This window comes from Diabrotica undecimpunctata, chromosome 2, assembly GCF_040954645.1.
Source record: "Diabrotica undecimpunctata isolate CICGRU chromosome 2, icDiaUnde3, whole genome shotgun sequence".
Taxonomy (NCBI): domain Eukaryota; kingdom Metazoa; phylum Arthropoda; class Insecta; order Coleoptera; family Chrysomelidae; genus Diabrotica; species Diabrotica undecimpunctata.
The window spans coordinates 182,034,228-182,054,758 of NC_092804.1; the positions used below are offsets into that span (position 1 = coordinate 182,034,228).

Below are 20,531 nucleotides of genomic sequence, written 5' to 3' on the forward strand. Positions count from 1 at the left end.
ATTGACTGCTTTCAAGTTTTTTTTTATTTTACTAATTTTTAAAATTAGTGAAAGTTTCCGTTTTTATGAAAGAAGCTTTGGACTATACAATAACATTTTCTTTTGTTTAAATAAGTCAGTTTAGTTGTTGAATCTAGGTAGTTGTATTTAAAATAATTATATTATAAAATATCTGAACTACCTAAGAATTACAGAAGATTCTTTTTTTTGCTCTCCAAATGCTGTCTCATCGGTTAATAAAAAATACCGTTGACATTATCATACAGACATTTAGATAAAATTAATGAAGCACTTAAATAACAATGATAAAGCAATATTATTTACATTTTAGTAACATATTTAATGTGTTGTTATAACATTAGTTCACAATTATAGATAACATCCAAATATGAAGGGAAAAGCAATCAATTTTCTAGTTTTGTTCTCTTGCCTTTGGTTAACGGAACAGGTAAGTACATTTAGGACAAACTTTGAGATATACTTTTTATTATCAACTCTTCTTCTTTTGAAGAATATATATATATATATATATATATATATATATATATATATTGTTATGATATGTAAAATCAAGAAAATATTGGTTTGGTTAAAATATTTCAAAGTTCAACAAAAAATTAAAATAATTCAGATAAGTAGGATAATATCCAACAAACATTTCGGAGAAGGAAAGTTATTAAATCCTTGAATTACCTGTACCAAACAAAATGTAAGCTTTACATCAATCATTTCTTTGTTATACTTAAGTAACCCGCATAAGTTTAAGTGAAACAAAAGACAAATTGAAACGGGTTTTTACAAATACATTAGTGTAGTGATTAAAGACAATAGAGGATTATAGAAAGAGGTTTTTGTTAGTTTTTAAGATTTATAGAAAAATAGTATTTGTAAATAAGTTTTAGGAAATTTATAATTATAGGTAAAAATTTGTTTGTTATCGAAATGAAGAAATGGGGGAATTGTGACGAGTTGTGATTGGCGGAGATTGAAAAAGGTGGGATAAGTGTGTGGGAGAAAGTTTAGCGAGATTGAGGAGAGAAAAAAGATATGGTTGGTTGGTTTCCAAGTCTTCAAGAAAGAACAGTGTTTGTTCTCTGTCGGTTCCCGAAATGTAGCAAGCAGTAGTGTTGAATGTTAGTGAGTTTTTGTGGAGTTAGTGTATCTGACAGAAGCTGAAACAACAAAATATTGTAAGTCATATTTCTCTACTTATATTCCAAGAGTCACTGTTCAGGCCAACGAGAGATTCAGTTTATCGTAAAGAGAAGATATTCCAAGAGTCAATTTTTCACTCGGGCCAACGAGAGATTCAGTTTATCGAGAGGAGAAAGGCTATCATAATTTGAATGATTTGTGCTTTTGAAGGAGATCATTAAAGACGATATACTTGCAACAATCTGTTGTACGATTGCTGATTACATAGGGAGCGGTTGAGAGGAGATAATATAGTCTACAAGGAACAAGGATTTGGACCACTCATCATGAGAGAGAGATATTTTGTTTCTGCAGTTTTTTTTCTTTTATTGATAACACAATTTTTACACGTAATTTAGAAAGGATATAAATATTTTGATTAGGAGAGTTAGAATAGTTTGGATTTTGAGTTTTCAATTAATATTGTTTGTACCATTAATTTTGATTGTTCACGTACGGAGAACAAAATTTTGAGAATCCTTATATGAGATTTGTTTATTGAAAACTTTTGAGTGTGAATTATTTCATTATTTTTATTTCAATATATAGTGTTAGATCATATGTGTTTTTTATTATTCCGGTATTCTCTGGACTTTACCTTTCACATGTAATAGCATAGATATTGAAGCACGAATTTAACCCTGAGATAAAAGAATTAAAAATTGTGATAGAGTCATAATCATATCATTTAAATAATTTTAATTAATAAAAAAAATTAATTAGCTAATTATTGCTTGGCGCACCAAGACTATAAATATCACAATAACTGGCTTCCAAAACGTGGGGCTTGAAAATATCGCAGCTTTACATTTGAAGGAAGGGAAAGAGATCTGGAATAAGTACAGGTGATCCAGAGATAAAAACATATAACATTGAGGGAATTTGAATTTGAAAATATTTTGACAATTTTTCCAGGGAATATAAATTTGATTTATTGATTGATCGTAGTTAGTGGATATTTACTGCTATTGAATTATTTGATTTTATTTTCTTTACCAATCGTACATTTGATATTTATTTTGAATTATTTGAATTTTACTGATTGCATATTTGATATTTGTCGTGAAAATTTAATACATTTGGGGAGAAATACTGTCGTGTTCTGAAACATATAGAGTGTTGTAAAATTTCACATTTGGCGGGGACAAAAACAATAACAAAAAGTAACAACATGTCTGTCACAAGGAGACAAAGTAAAATGCAGGAAAGGAAGGAGGATAACAGAGAAGATGAAACAATTTTGGAAGAAGTATCGGATAATGAAGGAAATGTGACAATAGTTGAGGAGAGAAAAGAACTATCAGGAATAGATAAAATATTACAACTAATGCAACTCCAGTCACAAACAATGGCAGAAACAAAACAAACAATAGAACAAAAATTAGAAGAAAATGATAGAAAAATGGAAAAGCGTTTTGACAAATATGAAAATGAGGTAAAAGTCTGTTTAGAAAAAGTCAGAGAAGAAACAGAGAGGAAACTAGAGATGCAGAGAGAAGAAATAGAAACTAAAATGAAAGATAGTAAGACTGTCCAGAAAAAGGAATTAGAACAGTTAGAAGAAAAATTTGAAATGGCGCTACAAGAAGACAGGAAGGAAATAGAAAGAAGATTAAAGCAAAATGAAAAACAAATGGCAGAAATTGAACTAAGAGGGGTAGAGAGAAAAGAAGTCATCATCCATGGAACAAGCGAGTCGAAAATACAATTTGGCGGGGATATTCGGAAAACACACCCAGTACCGTTTGTTAAAAATTTGAAAACCAAATTACAACATATTAGATATTTTGACGATTGCAAAGAAACAATTAGAAACCATTTGAAAGAAGGAGCAGCGTTATGGTATGAAAGCAAGGAAGATGAGTTTGAAAATTGGACAGATTTTGAAAATAAATTTCTCAACTATTTCTGGGGGAAAAATAAACAGAGAGAAATCAACCAAGAGCTACAGAATGGAAAATATCACGAAAAAATGGGAATATCTGAAGAAAGATATGCTTTGCAGATATATAACAATTCAAAATATCTAGAATACAAATATTCTACCGAACAGCTGGTAGAAATGATCAGCAGACATTTTGAGGAAACGTTGGAAGATCACGTGATTTTGAGAAACTATCAAGATATTGATAGTTTGTGCCAATTCCTTCAATTAAAAGAAGCGAAAAGAAAAGAAATGAGAAATAGAAGACAACATGACCAATATAATGGAGCGGAAAGAAGATATTCATCAAATTATGACCAGAGAAACCGACATACCAGATCAACAAACGAATATAGGCCGAGAAATTACAATAATTACAATAGACAACAAAATTACGATAACAGGAATGACACACAACAGAGAACATATGAAAATCACAACAGGAATAGAGATGCACAAAATCCTCCGAATAGGAATACTAACGAACAAAGGGACGATAGAAATAACCAGAGCTTCCAACAACAAAATAGAAGGGAGATGAATCATGTAGCAATAGGAAACGACAGACAAATTTCTAATTCTAATCTAATATTTTTAGATGCATTTATAAAACATAAAGCGATTAAAATTGTGATTGATTCTGGATCGGAGATATCGCTAATCAATAAAAAACTAGTAAAAGAATTAAATTTGGACAGATTTGTGTATAAGATTCCTAGGGTTGATTTAGTGGGTGCAAACAATAAAAATTTGACGACAGTAAACGAAGGCTTGGGAGTACAGATAAGAGTGGGAAACAAATTCCATATTATGAAATGTGTGGTGATTGAAGATTTAAATCATGATATGATAGCGGGAATTGATGAATTGAGGAAAAAAGATATCACCATCAATTTTTCGGAAAATAAACTGGAAATCAGAGCAGAACCAGACAACACAGGAGAAGAAAAGCAAACAGATAGGAAAACAAATTCTGGAAGGATCAATGCACAGGAAAAACGCGAAGAAATCGATATGACTGTAGAGGATAAACCGAAAGTACAAGAACAAGATCTAACAGAAAAGAAAAAGAGAAGGAAGAAAAAGAAGAAGAGTTCGAAAAGAAAGCAGGAAAATAAGATGGAGACCAGAGAAAAACAGGAAATAGAAGGTACAGAAGAATTGTTGGCAACCGACGATAAAACAGAATGGAAGCAGGAAGAAAAAAAAGGTATCATCAGAGAAGTGAAAGGAATAGAAACATGGTGCTCGGAATACCAAAGGGAATTAGAGGATAAAAAGAAAACAGAAGAAAAAATGGCACTGATGGACGAGAATCCAGAATTTTGTGAAGAAGTATTATGGACAGTGAACACATGTGAACAAAAGGTGGATGAAAGAAAAATAAATTGTGAAAAAAACATGGAGAAGGAAGTAGAGAAGATTTTAGGAAACCATGGAGATTTTGTTAATAAAGTAAATCAAGTGGTTAAAAATTATGAACTTTCTTTTAAGGGAAAATACTTGGAAAAATTTAAAACGAAAATATATCCAATCCCGTATAAAGACAGGAAATATACGGGGTATTTGAACATTCACGACATTTGTCAGTATCATAAGTAGATTTTAATAACATAGTGAAATAATTTGATCCTAGAAAACTTTTGTCATTTTAAAATTTAACAAAGAGTTTTCGGCAGATCAAATGGCGGGGATTTGTTATGATATGTAAAATCAAGAAAATATTGGTTTGGTTAAAATATTTCAAAGTTCAACAAAAAATTAAAATAATTCAGATAAGTAGGATAATATCCAACAAACATTTCGGAGAAGGAAAGTTATTAAATCCTTGAATTACCTGTACCAAACAAAATGTAAGCTTTACATCAATCATTTCTTTGTTATACTTAAGTAACCCGCATAAGTTTAAGTGAAACAAAAGACAAATTGAAACGGGTTTTTACAAATACATTAGTGTAGTGATTAAAGACAATAGAGGATTATAGAAAGAGGTTTTTGTTAGTTTTTAAGATTTATAGAAAAATAGTATTTGTAAATAAGTTTTAGGAAATTTATAATTATAGGTAAAAATTTGTTTGTTATCGAAATGAAGAAATGGGGGAATTGTGACGAGTTGTGATTGGCGGAGATTGAAAAAGGTGGGATAAGTGTGTGGGAGAAAGTTTAGCGAGATTGAGGAGAGAAAAAAGATATGGTTAGTTGGTTTCCAAGTCTTCAAGAAAGAACAGTGTTTGTTCTCTGTCGGTTCCCGAAATGTAGCAAGCAGTAGTGTTGAATGTTAGTGAGTTTTTGTGGAGTTAGTGTATCTGACAGAAGCTGAAACAACAAAATATTGTAAGTCATATTTCTCTACTTATATTCCAAGAGTCACTGTTCAGGCCAACGAGAGATTCAGTTTATCGTAAAGAGAAGATATTCCAAGAGTCAATTTTTCACTCGGGCCAACGAGAGATTCAGTTTATCGAGAGGAGAAAGGCTATCATAATTTGAATGATTTGTGCTTTTGAAGGAGATCATTAAAGACGATATACTTGCAACAATCTGTTGTACGATTGCTGATTACATAGGGAGCGGTTGAGAGGAGATAATATAGTCTACAAGGAACAAGGATTTGGACCACTCATCATGAGAGAGAGATATTTTGTTTCTGCAGTTTTTTTTCTTTTATTGATAACACAATTTTTACACGTAATTTAGAAAGGATATAAATATTTTGATTAGGAGAGTTAGAATAGTTTGGATTTTGAGTTTTCAATTAATATTGTTTGTACCATTAATTTTGATTGTTCACGTACGGAGAACAAAATTTTGAGAATCCTTATATGAGATTTGTTTATTGAAAACTTTTGAGTGTGAATTATTTCATTATTTTTATTTCAATATATAGTGTTAGATCATATGTGTTTTTTATTATTCCGGTATTCTCTGGACTTTACCTTTCACATGTAATAGCATAGATATTGAAGCACGAATTTAACCCTGAGATAAAAGAATTAAAAATTGTGATAGAGTCATAATCATATCATTTAAATAATTTTAATTAATAAAAAAAATTAATTAGCTAATTATTGCTTGGCGCACCAAGACTATAAATATCACAATAATATATATATATATATATATATATATATATATATATATATATATATATATATATATATATTGTTATGATGTATTGTTTGTTTATGATGATGAGCAATGAGTATTTTTTAATAATATAGGGTTTTTATCGCGGTTCTCAAAGAATTAGTTTGTAAGTACTTTTTTAAATTATCTTTATTATATCTATTATGAAACACACATATATATCTAACCTAGCCAATGTAAATTTAAAATAAACTATCTTTAAATTAAAATTCTTATGAAACTAATTAAATTCTATAGACAATGTAAAATTTAAACAAACTATCTTCAAAATTGAAATTGTTATGACACTAACTAAATTATATTAACAAAATTTTGTACCTTTCTGTCACTGAATGCCTAAATGAACTGTTTTCCACTATATAGATTATAATCACCACTCAAATGTCTTCTTCTCGGCTTCGGTTATCCTTGTTTTTGTGAAATTACTTTTTCCAATTATCAGCTTCCACCAATTTAAGATATTTTTCTTCACAGCATTTATAAACCACCAAGCAAACCAGCAAACAGCATTTATTTTTATTCTTCTTTTCAATATATCAAGATCCAATCAAAAATATTATTTAATTTTAATATTCAATTAATACTTCTTCCATTATCATCATTTATACATAACATAATTTTTAATCTTCAATAATATTTTCTTTATACTGTTTCTTAATCTTGATTTAACTCACTATATTGAACAATTGTAACTGATTGACTGCCTCTAACTAATTTTCATACTAAAACTGGCCATCATAGTAACTGTAACTCATAACTGATTGACTAACTGAATGGACTTTCTTACTAAACTGCCATCTTGAATCCAAATCATGGATATTTATATCTTTTCAATCTTCCAGAACCATCTGGTAAGAAATCATGTTCGATTTATTCCATTAAACACATGTCTGAATTTTCTGGAAACAGTACCTATATGTTCGGTCCACAGACATAACCATTATTCCCGAATGTTCGACCGTAAACAAAGGTCAAATTCTCTATTCTGGAGAATTCTTTAATTTTCTATTGATAATTTTGTTGACATTTAGGCTTTTCAGATCAGAATATATAATTAAATTAGTAACTTAACATTCTAATTTAATAAACTACACATTTTAAACAACTATAACCCCACTTATATTCGTAAAAATTATTAATTTCTGTCTGTCACTTACTGTATAGTTGGTTGCCTATGAACATGGCTCACTTAAATATATTTACAACATTTAAATACAACTTTTTACAATTATTATATGCTAATTTCTTAAAAATGCCCTCACATAAATAATTTTTATTAAATTCTCTAGTATATAACTTCTTAAAATAACCAAATACTTGTTATATCTAATATTATCTAGTATATAACTTATAAATTATTTTCTTTAAACACCAATCATCTCAATATATATATATATATATATATATATATATATATATATATATATATATATATATATATATATATATATTTATATATATATATATATATATATATATATATATATATTTATATATATATATATATATATATATATATATATATATTTATATATATATATGTGTGTGTGTGTGTGTGTGTGTGTGTGTGTGTGTGTGTGTGTGTGTGTGTTTTACAGACTCGGTATCTTATGTTCTTGAATTACAAAAATTATTTATGTATTTTCCTAAATATTGCTCTGGATAATTGAATTCGCGTTATAACTTTGACATCAAATCAAGGTTTTTCGTTATTTAACCAGGGTATCTAAATTTTCCAATATTCTCTAATATCGATCCATATATATTGTTACGTAAAAATATGAGTCATAGTTTTTAACCTTTAAAACATGTTTTTATTCTAATATGTTGTAGAGATTACGAGAGGCCTCGATTTACCTGAGCGACCTTCCAGAACCAGTGCGAGGGAAATCCAGTTTGCCTTTACCGTTTCGCCATCGAAGGTTTTGGATTTTTCGAGATAACGGCACTGGTATATAATAACGGAACTTTATTTGGAAGGGACAGTTAATTCGGACGACGCGCTCGCGATAAAATGTTACGTTCGCTTTTTAATAAATTATGTATGTTTAGTGAAAATAAATAAATATCAGTCATTGTGCTTTTTAATGAATTAAGATAAGAACAAGACATTATAAATTAAAGACTTAACAATTAATAAATTCACAACAAATGGTGTCAGAACAGTGGAATACTTAAGATAAATTGCGAAAATAAATTACAAGTGAATATAAAATAAATTGTGAAAATGGCTACGATTTATGAGCTGACAGTGACTAATTTAAGAAGACATCTTGAAGACAGAGAATTAGCTTCTACCGGAAAAAAGGCTGAGTTAGTCCAACGACTAAAGAACGCTTTGCTAGAAGAGGGACTAGATCCAGAGACCTATATATTTGAAGATGCTGTCCTCTCGTCGATTTCGAAAGTTTCTTCTGATGTAGCCAAAGTTTCTGGTGATGTAGCCAAAGTTTCCGGCGATATCGCTTCGTTGGAAGACAAAGTTTCTAACGAGATTTCTTCGCTGGAAAGCAAAGTCTCTGCTAACATCTCTTCGGAAATCTCTAAAGTCACTTCTGAAATGTCTGCCCTCGACGATAGAATATCTTCGTTAAAAAATCAAGTTGCTGCCGATATGTTGGCCTTCGAAGAAAAGATGAAAGAAATGGAAAGGAAGATGGAGGAAACAGGGACAGCAGAGAGAGGTAACAATCCGATTACAGTGGAGATAAAAGAAGACGAGACGAAATGTAAGTTGGAGACACGGCCGAAATTTGAAGGAAGTGGAGGTTCTATTCATGTTAAAGTCCCAACTTTCGACGGAAAATCATCATGGAACAACTACATGAAACAGTTCGAATCAGCCGCAAGAGCAAATGGATGGTCTGAAAAAGAAAAGGCGGTAAACCTGACTATCGCTCTTCGAGGAGATGCCTTAGATGTGCTTCAGACCATAGCCGTAGAGGAGACCGATGATTTCGAACAACTGAAGAAGAGGTTAAATATGCGATACGGCCACGAACATTTGGAGCATGTATATCAGTCACAGCTTAAAAATCGTAGACAGAAGAAAGATGAGGCTCTTCAAGAATATGAGGTAGATATTGCCAGATTAGTACGATATGCTTATCCAACAGCTCCCGAAGACATGATGGAAAAATTGGCCGTTCAAACGTTTATTGATGGTCTTCGTGATCATGAAATGCAGAGAACACTACGATTAGCTCGTCACAAGACGCTGGTTGATGTCTTATCCGCCGCCCTCGAATACGAGTCAGCTACGCAGGCCTCTGGCGGGTACAGTAAAGTTAGGACTGTAAAAGAGGAAGGAGATGAAGATAAACTTGACCAGCTCTTTAATTTGATAAAAAGCATGACATGCAAGAAAACGAAGACCATAAAATCAAGAAACTCACCATCGGAAAAACCAGAACGAGTCGGCTTTAGGGGAGCAGCTTCGACCCGGAACTTTTCCAAAGACCCTCTCATACTAATAGCTTCTTTGAAATGTCGTGAAGATAGTGTATATGTAGATGGAGACATAAATGGTAAAAAGCATACGTTGTTGGTGGATACCGGAGCGACCAGAACCATTATACGCCCGACAGTTATAAACAGCCGAAAGAAACTGTTACCAACGAGGTTACGACTTCGGACCGCTACAGGTGAAAATGCCAACATTCATGGAGAAATCCAGGTACAATTGGGAATTGGGGCAGAAAAGTTTGTCCATACTGTTATAGTTGCTGACATCGAAGAGGATGTTATATTAGGAATGGACGTAATGAATATGCATGGATTCCAATTGGATTTTAAGAATAAGGTAATCAAAGTTGGCAACGAGGAGGTATTTCTCCATCCACATAATGACAACACTGTGCAAGCAGCCATTACAGAAGATACAGTCGTGCCTGCGAGAAGCGAAACGATCATAGTAGCGCGACTACAGGGAATTGTAGACGAAGGGAGACCTGTTATGATGGAGCCTTGGAACCACGACGATGAGGTTGGCCGTGGAATCATAATTGGAAAGGAATTGGTGACTTCGGCTAAAGAAATTCCTGTGAGACTTATCAATGTCAACGACTACCCAGTGACCATAAAGAAAGAGACAAAAGTAGGAACTTGTGTACCTGTGACATCCATAATCCGTCAGGCGACAACATCTGATAATTCCAACGACAAATTCGACCAAATGGTTGCAGTTGCAGGACAGTCTCTAAATCAGATGGAGAAAAGGAAATTAAGGGAATTTCTTCGGCAGTATCGTGATATTTTCGTACCGAAAGGAGGGAAGACGGGAAGAACTACCGTTGTTAAGCATAAAATTGATACTGGTAATGCTAAGCCAATTCGTCAAACAGCTCGACGATTACCACAGGCGAAGAGAGAGGAAGCTGAAACGATTGTTCAGGAAATGAAGAAAGACGGGGTGATAGAACCTTCTACGAGTCCATGGGTCTCTCCGGTGGTCCTGGTTAAGAAGAAAGACGGAACGACGAGGTTCTGTGTGGATTACCGTTTGCTGAACAACGTTACCAAGAAAGATAGTTATCCTCTGCCTCGGATCGATGACACATTGGACACATTGGCTGGAAGTAAATTGTTTTCTACTTTAGATTTGAAGTCTGGATACTGGCAGGTAGAAATGGACCCAGTCGATAAAGAAAAGACAGCCTTCACCACAGGATCTGGATTGTGGCAATTCAACGTTATGCCATTTGGACTTTGTAATGCTCCTGCGACATTTGAGAGGCTTATGGAAAATGTGTTGAGAGGGTTATCTTGGAAAACATGCCTGGTTTATTTAGATGACATAATCGTCTTGGGGGAGACATTCGAAGATCATTTGAGGAATTTAGAAAACGTTTTTAATCGACTTAAAGCTGCCCAATTGATGCTAAACCCCAAGAAGTGCCAGCTATTTCAAGGTAAAGTCAATTATCTGGGTCATATAGTCAGTAAAGAAGGAGTGGCCGTGGATAAGGGAAAAATCGATTCCATTAAGGAATGGCCAAAACCAACTGACAAACATCAAGTGAGAAGTTTTCTTGGACTATGTACTTACTACCGGAGGTTTATTAAGAAGTTTGCAGATATCGCTAAGCCATTAACGCGACTTACAGAGGAAGCAAGAGAATACCGCTGGGATATAGACTGCCAAAATGCCTTTGAAACGTTGAAAAAGCATTTAATAACCGCACCAATTTTGGGGTATCCACTGCCAGAAGGAGAGTTCATCTTAGATACGGATGCAAGTAACGTGGGAATTGGAGGAGTGCTGTCTCAGATTCAAGGAGGACAGGAACGAGTCCTCGGATATTTTAGTAAAGTCCTTTCAAAACCTGAGCGGAATTATTGCGTCACGAGAAGAGAACTTCTAGCAGTAGTTAAATCAGTAGAGCACTTCTACCAATACCTCTATGGCAGAAAGTTTCTAATCCGAACCGACCATGCCGCCCTTAAGTGGTTGATGCAGTTTAAGAATCCAGAGGGTCAGATAGCCAGGTGGATCGAACGACTCCAAGAATACGATTTTAAGATTGAGCACCGGGCCGGAGTTAGCCACAGAAACGCTGATTCTCTTTCCAGAAGGCCATGCCCAGCAGAGTGTTCCCACTGCAACAAAACGGAATCCAAGGAAGCAGCAGTGCTAAGAACGACGATTGTCAACGACGACTGGACGCCTACTAAGATAAGGGAAGAACAAGAGAGAGATCCAGTTATACAGAAAATCCGAAAATGGAAAGAGGAAAACCGTCGACCACCTTGGCAGGAAATATCAAACCTATGCTCAGTAGTTAAGACGTATTGGGCCCAGTGGGACTCATTTATCATCGAAGATGGCTTGCTCAAACGAGTCCTGGAAAATGATGACGGTTCAGAGAAGAGAAGACAGTTGGTGATCCCAAAGAGCAGAATAGCCGAAGTACTTCGTCAGTTACACGACAGTCCATCGGGAGGGCATTTTGGTGTAAGGAAAACCCTTCAGCGAATTCGGGAACGGTTTTATTGGATGAACAGTTCCGACGACGTAAAAGACTGGTGTAAGAAATGTACTATTTGTGCTACGAGTAACGGGCCTCACCGGAAAAGGAGAGCTCCTATGAGACAATATAATGTTGGAAGCCCGTTTGAAAGAATAGCTTTGGACATTGCAGGGCCATTTCCAGAAAGTGAAAATGGGGGCAAGTACATGTTGGTAGTAATGGATTACTTCACTAAGTGGGTCGAGATTTACGCACTTCCAGACCAGAAGGCCGCCACCGTTGCAGATAAGTTGATCCAAGAATATATCAGCCGATTTGGAGTGCCTTTGGAGATCCATAGTGACCAAGGCAGGAACTTCGAAAGTGATCTATTCCAAGGAATATGTGATAGACTAGGCATGAAGAAAACAAGAACTACCGCGTATCATCCGCAATCGGATGGTATGGTAGAACGAATGAATAGGACAGTTGGCAAGTATTTGACAAAGATGGTGTCCGATCATCAGCGAGACTGGGACCAATACCTTCCGTTCTTCACAATGGCCTACAGATCTGCTGTTAACGAATCAACGGGCCAGACACCAGCCAGAGTCCTATTCGGACGCGAAATGCGACTACCTTGTGATCTAGAATTTGGGTGTCGACCTGGAGAAGATGTAGCAGGTGAAGATTATGTGATCGAATTACGAAGAAGAATGGACGATGTACATGAGTTGGTCCGTTCCCACCTTCAGATCGCTAGCGACCGAATGAAGAAACGGTACGATACACAAGCCGAAAAGGGTTGCTTTAAGAAGAACGACAAAGTATGGCTGTATAATCCCAAGAAGCGAAAAGGTTGTTCTCCCAAATTGCAGCAGTTTTGGGACGGTCCATACCTCATCATGGAGAAGATCAACGATGTCATCTACCGAATAAGCAAGATTCCGAGGGGAAAACCGATGATAGTACACCATAACCGGTTGGCATCTTTCGAAGGTGACCACGACGTAGATGAAGAAGTGGAAGTAAACCAAGTCCAAGATGTGTCTGACCTCACGTTTGAGGAATTCATGGGTGCCTATGGAGGTACCGGTAAAGCGAGACATGGTGTTACCACTGAAGAAAAGCAAGATCTACTCGCGCTCCCCGATGACTACTCGCTGGCCCTTACCATCCCGGCCAGTATCAAAGACGCACCAGGGTTGGCATCCGTCTTTCGAAGGAAGTTTGGTCGAGTTGCAGAACTTCAATGCCAAGTGCCAGCTCCCGGTAAAACCTTGAAACTCCAAGATGCATCACGTTACCTTTTCTACCTGGTAACAAAAGACACTGCCCGTGACCAACCTACCTACCGAGATGTATGGGAAGCCTTACTTCAATTGAGAGGGCACGTACTAGAGTCCGACGTGCAAAAGTTAGCCATGCCAAAGTTGGAGTGCCGCCAATTAGATTGGAGAGTTATCCGAAATATGGTGGAGGAGATCTTTAAAGACACCGAAGTCCAGGTGTTAGTCTGTTGCAATCCGCATAGTTACTGGTGCGGAGAGAAAACCGTCCCTTGTCATTTTTATACAACTGGAAGTTGTAAAAGAGGGTCCAGTTGCCGATACCAGCATACCGTTCCAGTTCTAGTCCCAACAAGGTTCCAGGAGGAACCATCTTTTGAGAGGGGGGAAATGTTACGTAAAAATATGAGTCATAGTTTTTAACCTTTAAAACATGTTTTTATTCTAATATGTTGTAGAGATTACGAGAGGCCTCGATTTACCTGAGCGACCTTCCAGAACCAGTGCGAGGGAAATCCAGTTTGCCTTTACCGTTTCGCCATCGAAGGTTTTGGATTTTTCGAGATAACGGCACTGGTATATAATAACGGAACTTTATTTGGAAGGGACAGTTAATTCGGACGACGCGCTCGCGATAAAATGTTACGTTCGCTTTTTAATAAATTATGTATGTTTAGTGAAAATAAATAAATATCAGTCATTGTGCTTTTTAATGAATTAAGATAAGAACAAGACATTATAAATTAAAGACTTAACAATTAATAAATTCACAACAATATAATGCCCAGTTATATTAGGTTGCACTTTAATGTTTTTGTTAGGTCCATCACTTTTATATACATCACGTTTATTTTTTTACCAAATCTATCTGCTGTATCTACAAATTCTATTAAGTAGGTGTTGAAGTGCTCCTGAAGTGTCTGTTATAACAATTTCAACAACCACCTAGCGTAAATTGGTTGTTTAAATATTGATTTAACTTTTTTAATTTTAGGCACAAGTCAAAGTTTCAGTTTATTATGAGGTGCTTTGCCCAGATAGCATTGACTTTATTTCAAACCAATTCCATCCTACCTACAAGGATCTCAAAGATTACATTGATGTAGAGTTTGTACCATATGGTCATGCCTCAGTAAGTACTTTAATTGTCTTAGTATTAAATTACTATTTTTTAAATTAACTATCAAAAGAAAATATGAAAAAAATGTCTTGTATAATTCCTCGTTGTTATGATATTATTATTATCACATAAAAACTCAAAATATTGAGCTTAACATATAAAACAGATTTGATATAAGCAATTTAACATAAGAATATGTATTTCTGTACAATAAAGGCATAAAAAAATATAATAATGTGGAAAAGTTCCTACTGATAATTAAACAAAATGTCATCGATCTATTTTCCGAGAAACTTTACGAGAACTGTATCAGGTGGCACAAACGCAATGAGTAATGTCAAATCAAATGAATATGCTTTGACATTTTACAATATTTAAACAAACTGATAAATTTCAAGATTAAATATTGGAATCAATCAATTTGGTAATCAGTGAAAAGAAATCGCCAAATTATTAAGTCTACCTAATCCAACATCGGTTCCGGTCCGTTTATTAGCATGCGTTTTCGGGAAAAAATTTTGTAAATTATTAAAATGCATATTAAGCTATTTCCAAAAAAACCTAACCAAAAAAAGATTGCGGAATTTCCATTTGTTTAAATAAAAAACGACTTTGAAAATTAAAAATGTCACACTTTGTAGGCGGCCATATTGAGAATTGACTGGTGACGCCGACAGTTCCAAATCAATATTATTAAATATTCCGCACTAATATGATATAAATAAAAGGTTATTAGTAATATAAATAAGTTTGTTTTAAGGAAATATGTCTCAAATTAGCTTGGCTAATAAACGAATCGGTACCTCCAACATCATATACCTACAAGGCATTGATTTTGTCGCCATTCCGAGACAATATTAGTAGATTCTGGTGGTAATATAACTGCATTAAAACGTCATGGGTGGATATCCATATCGGTGGAAAAAAATTATATTAAGGAATTCGTTAAAAACAAAATCAACAGGTAACTAAATTTGAAATTCCATCAAATACAACCAAATTAATAAGGAAATTCATATCACACCATCGACAACAACAGCGCCTCATCAACCAGCGCCAGAACATTGTCGCCTCAAATTCATTTTAATAATTGTAATATTCAAAATATAAATGTATCAACACAATAATTAATTTAATCATATAACTAGTTAATTTTTTTGTGTTGCAAAATAAATAAGAATTGATTTTTTGTTGTGAATGATCGTAGAAAAAATTATGTATATGCAAATTGGGGTACTTACGGTTTAAATTGAGATTTAAAACAAATCTAACTTTCAAGGTCTTGAAATAAGGTAAATATTAATGTAGAAAGTAGTAACTATTTATTAATAATAACTTATTAATATAACTAAGTTTAAAAAAAAAATAAAAAGTTTTCTTATTATATGAAAAAACAGAAAATAATGTAAATTACCCCATTATGCCCGTCGTATAGGGTAAAATAGGGTACGAAATTGAAACCAAGAAAAGCCCATTGAAAAAATTCGCATACAAATACTGCTTCATCATCCTCGCCCTCTACACCTGCACATAAATTGTGAGCCCATTTATGGCAACTGGAACAGCTGATCCATCCCTCTCCGGAACTTGAATAAAACTCTACGCAGTACGAGCAGTAAGTGTCAGTATCTTCGCCTTCTGAACTCTGATACTATTTTCTTAGTTTTTTTCAATTTTGATTTTTTTACTCGTCTGTGATTTGGTTTGATCATCGACGATCTTTGTTTTTGCTGAGTTTGACTTGATAGCCTGCATTTTTTTCTGGTCCAATTCCAGCTCCGTTTTGTAAAGCGAAGACGTTAAAATTGCGGTTTTGCCTCTTATTTTTTAATATGAATCCTGGTTGAGGCTCGGGTGTCTCTCTAATGGACGACTCTAGTTAAGGCTCGGGAGTTTTCTCTCTAATGGATTGTACAATAGGATCTACTTGATTTTCAGGTCTACTGGGATCAATTTCTATATCAATTATAGCTCATGCCATAAAAAATCTGATTTAGAAAAAACGGCCATATCTACATGCCACATGTTGGTTGTTTTAAAACCATTTATTACAGTAGCCATTGTAGCTGCTCTTAAACATGCGGCACTGAATAAGGACGAAATTTGCTGAAATGTTACTAGTCTTTTAGGATGTGTTCTAAGCCATTTCCTTACTTCGTCTTTAGACTTTACTAGAAGCTTTAAAGCTGTAGAATACTCGACAAACTTCTTAAACCATAAAAAAACAATGTCTTATCTATCCACCCTTTTTCATTAAGCTCAACCCACCCACCAGGCACGAGACCATCCAAAAACTTCTGTTGCATTTCCTATAGGGGAAATATTAGCATGGGAGGCATATAGGCTCCTAAGGCAAAGAAACAAATTTCTAAACAAAGTTATAGTTTCACTCCTCTCGGCGGATGCAAGCCTGCCAACTTGGGAGCTCCTTTTGAAGCTATGATTTTAGAAACTCCCTTTGGATTGACAGTAACTCTTATTTCGTCTACGTTGAAAATTTTTTCTGCTGTTAATTTATATTTCTGGACAGTTTCTTTTAACAGATTAAAGAATTGTTGAACAACCACTTTGTTAAATCCCATCGCACGGGCACCTGACGTAGCCTCGGGCTTTTTGATTTACAACTATTTATGCCTTTTAAAAATCCATGCATCCATCATTGTACAGCCATTTTACGATTTTTGTTTAAGGGGTGCTCAATCTTATTTTTATCAGCAAGTTTAAAGGAAAGTTGCCTATATTCTTTCATGGTCAAGCCGAACAATCTTGCTTCCTTATCTCTAAATTAAGCAACAAGTTCGAGAGTGAAAATAGGCCTTTTAACGCCTAATACTTTTGTAACAGAATAACTTGCATTATCTCGTTGTTCTTTGACATGAAGTTCTAAAGCAAATACATTGATGCTCGGTAGTAACCCATCTCACCAGTTACTACGGCAGGTACAGCCTGTTGCATACTCTCTGTTGACCACTTTTGACGATCAATTTTTCATTTGCAGGTAAACATCATCTGGAACAAAACCTAACATTTTTTTTGGAAACTTGTATAAAATAAGATATGATTTATAATAAAATAAATAGGTCATAATGTTAATATTATACTCATGGAGTAAAACGGCGTACCAATAGATAGGGTAAAACGGGGTACTCCTTTTACCCTACCTATTGGTACTCCATTTTGCTCACAGAGCAGATTTTGATATTATGACGCGTTTAAATTATTATAAGTATTTCTTTTTTAATATAATGGCAAAGATATTCTCTAGAACACATTTACTCTTGGAGATAATTTTATTTAGTTCATTAATACTTACCATGGATTATTTTTCGGTCGATATTATAACTTGGTTAACTAAAAACGCACATGTACTGTTCACAACAATCGACTAACAACTAATGATATCTTCTTTATGGCAGAAGCCGTAAACAGGTATCTATAATATAATTTCATTAACGTCGTATAGATGGAGCAAGTTATATTGAAAAAAGGGTACCCCGTTTAGGCAGCTACCCCGTTTTGCCAGCCTTTCCCGTACTCGAATTTAATTGCCATTATGATGCTCGTATTCTATAGCGAAGCAGCTTATGTTATATCGCTCATACTCGCATTACAATTACCATTATTGTATGCTCGTTGCATAAAATACTATTATGAACTAACTAAACAGCCTTATTAATTTATTGAGATTTTCTATTTTACCTTTGTACTTAATACTTTTTAGGAAACAAATATAACTGGACAATGGGCATTTACTTGCCAACATGGCCCTGCAGAATGTTTCGGAAACGCTTTCCACTCCTGTGTACTTGCTCTTAATTCCGACAAGAGCAAAACAGAAAACTTTGTCTACTGTTCTATGAGCTCAAGCGATCCAGCTAGTCTTCAAATTATCGAACAGGTATTACAGATTTAATCCTATTTTAACGTATTTCTCTACATGATCATCTCTTTTTTTAGTGCCTTAACAAAGCCGACCTGGTATGGAAAACAATTAAAAATTGTTACTTCGGTAAAGAATACATCAAATATCTTATACAAAATGGAGAAAAAACTAGAGCAGCTGAAGATACTTCTTTCATTCCAACTATCGTACTAAACGACAAATTCAGTCAGGAAAATCAGGACGATGCGCTTAGTGACTTCAGAAAATTGATCTGCAAGACTTTGAACTATGAGCCAAAAGAATGTAAAGAAGAGGGCATTAAACTGATTTTAACTTAAAATATATATATATACAATAATAAAAATTCTGTTTAATTTCTTGAATATTCTAGATGTTTGTAAAGTAACATTAACTGACAAAGTAAACCAAAATAATCAAAAATAAAAATTAAATATTGTTATGAAACTATTTTTTTGTGCTATTTCAATTTATTTAATTTTAAAGTAACCACAATTTTAGTTTAAATTACCTTTGATTTCCGTTGCACTTGTAAGAAGAATTAGAAACAATCACTAGTGACGCTTTATATATTTAATTTGCTATACTATCCTAAAAGTTAGAACTAAAATTTTGCGAGAACGAATAAATCAGCTCATAAACTTATGGGAAAGTCGTGTATAGATCCAATTTTCGTCATAAAACAGATTACAGAGAAAGCATTCGAATGCAATAGACCCGCATTCCTATGTTTGGTCGACTTGAAAAAGTTATTCGACTGAGTAAGACTTAAAACTTAATACACCTCTTATATAATATAGTGTCTTTTGTCTATCAAAACAATAAAATGGACGTCAGAATAAATAGGCAACTTACACTTACGGAATCTCTGATGAAGTCTGATTACTCGGTCTATTCTAATGACCATAAACGAAAAACTTCATATAAACTACAAAAATCTGTCTTGAAGACATATATTTTGCATATTATTTCATTTAGTGCAAACGACAGAAAATGACATATCTTTTTATTGTCATTCTCATTATAATATAGACCAGCAGTGACCAAACGGTCGATCACGATCGACCAAAAGTATATAGTTCTACCTATTCCTAGTTGATTTTAATCAAAAATAGAAACATTATAACTTGTATTACAGCAGTCCAGAATGTCGAAGTAAATACCAAACAAGTTGTACAATTTACCTGAATTTTATTGTGAACCAAGTCGTTTTATATTCACCGATAAATAATTTCTGAATTCCTTAACATTCAGTGCAACAGGTGCCTAGACAAAAATAATAAAGTCTATTTTTATGCACTAAAAACAGAAACTTGTTCATCTAAATATAATAACTGTATGCTGATTAAGAAAACATCCAGTTCAACCTATTCTTAGTTGATTTTAATTAAAAATAAAAACAAAATAACTAGCATTACAGCAGTCGAGAATGTCGAAGTAAATAAGAAACAAGTTCTCCACTTTACTTAGAATATATTGTTCTGATGAGTATAAAAATTCTAATAATTATGAATGATATGACAAACATTGCCATAAAGGTCGTGAATTAAATCCGTACACAAAGCTTGCAACGATACATCTTCAAAATGCACAACCTTGCAAGTTTACTGACCACATTCATTGACTTCTTCATACAGACGTAAGGTGGCTGAGCCGCGGAAAATTCTTAGAGAGATTGTAAAAAAACATTTACAAATCTGAAATAATTTACTTTCTAAATGAACGAGGTGACCATACTGAAATACTTACGAACGAAAAATGGCTCTTGGATTTAGCTTTCTGATCGGGTGTGATGAATCATTTGTATATCATGAATCTGGAGCTACAAGACAAAAATAAATCTGTTATCGACATGATTGGCTTAACTTGCATACGATCACTGTTTTACTAGAAGTTTGTGGATAATATATGCAGTGCCATGTATTAACATCGAGAGAACATGAAGAAATTTAAGAAAATTATTAGTTTACAACTAACAGTATTAGATGCCTTAATTATATTTTGTATT

At 34.0% G+C, this 20,531-nt stretch overlaps 1 protein-coding gene across 1 annotated transcript in view; it reads left to right on the plus strand.

Annotated features, from left to right (window-relative positions):
• Nucleotides 1-290: 290 nt before the first annotated feature.
• The window catches only part of LOC140434009 (uncharacterized), a 41,494-nt gene continuing 21,253 nt past the window's right edge, over nt 291-20,531 (plus strand). Inside the window, exons 1-4 of the mRNA XM_072521976.1 lie at nt 291-448; nt 14,497-14,634; nt 18,344-18,520; nt 18,580-18,834. Of these exons, the coding sequence (XP_072378077.1) occupies nt 389-448; nt 14,497-14,634; nt 18,344-18,520; nt 18,580-18,834 (630 nt within the window). The 5' untranslated portion in view covers nt 291-388. The remainder of the gene's footprint in view (nt 449-14,496; nt 14,635-18,343; nt 18,521-18,579; nt 18,835-20,531) is intronic.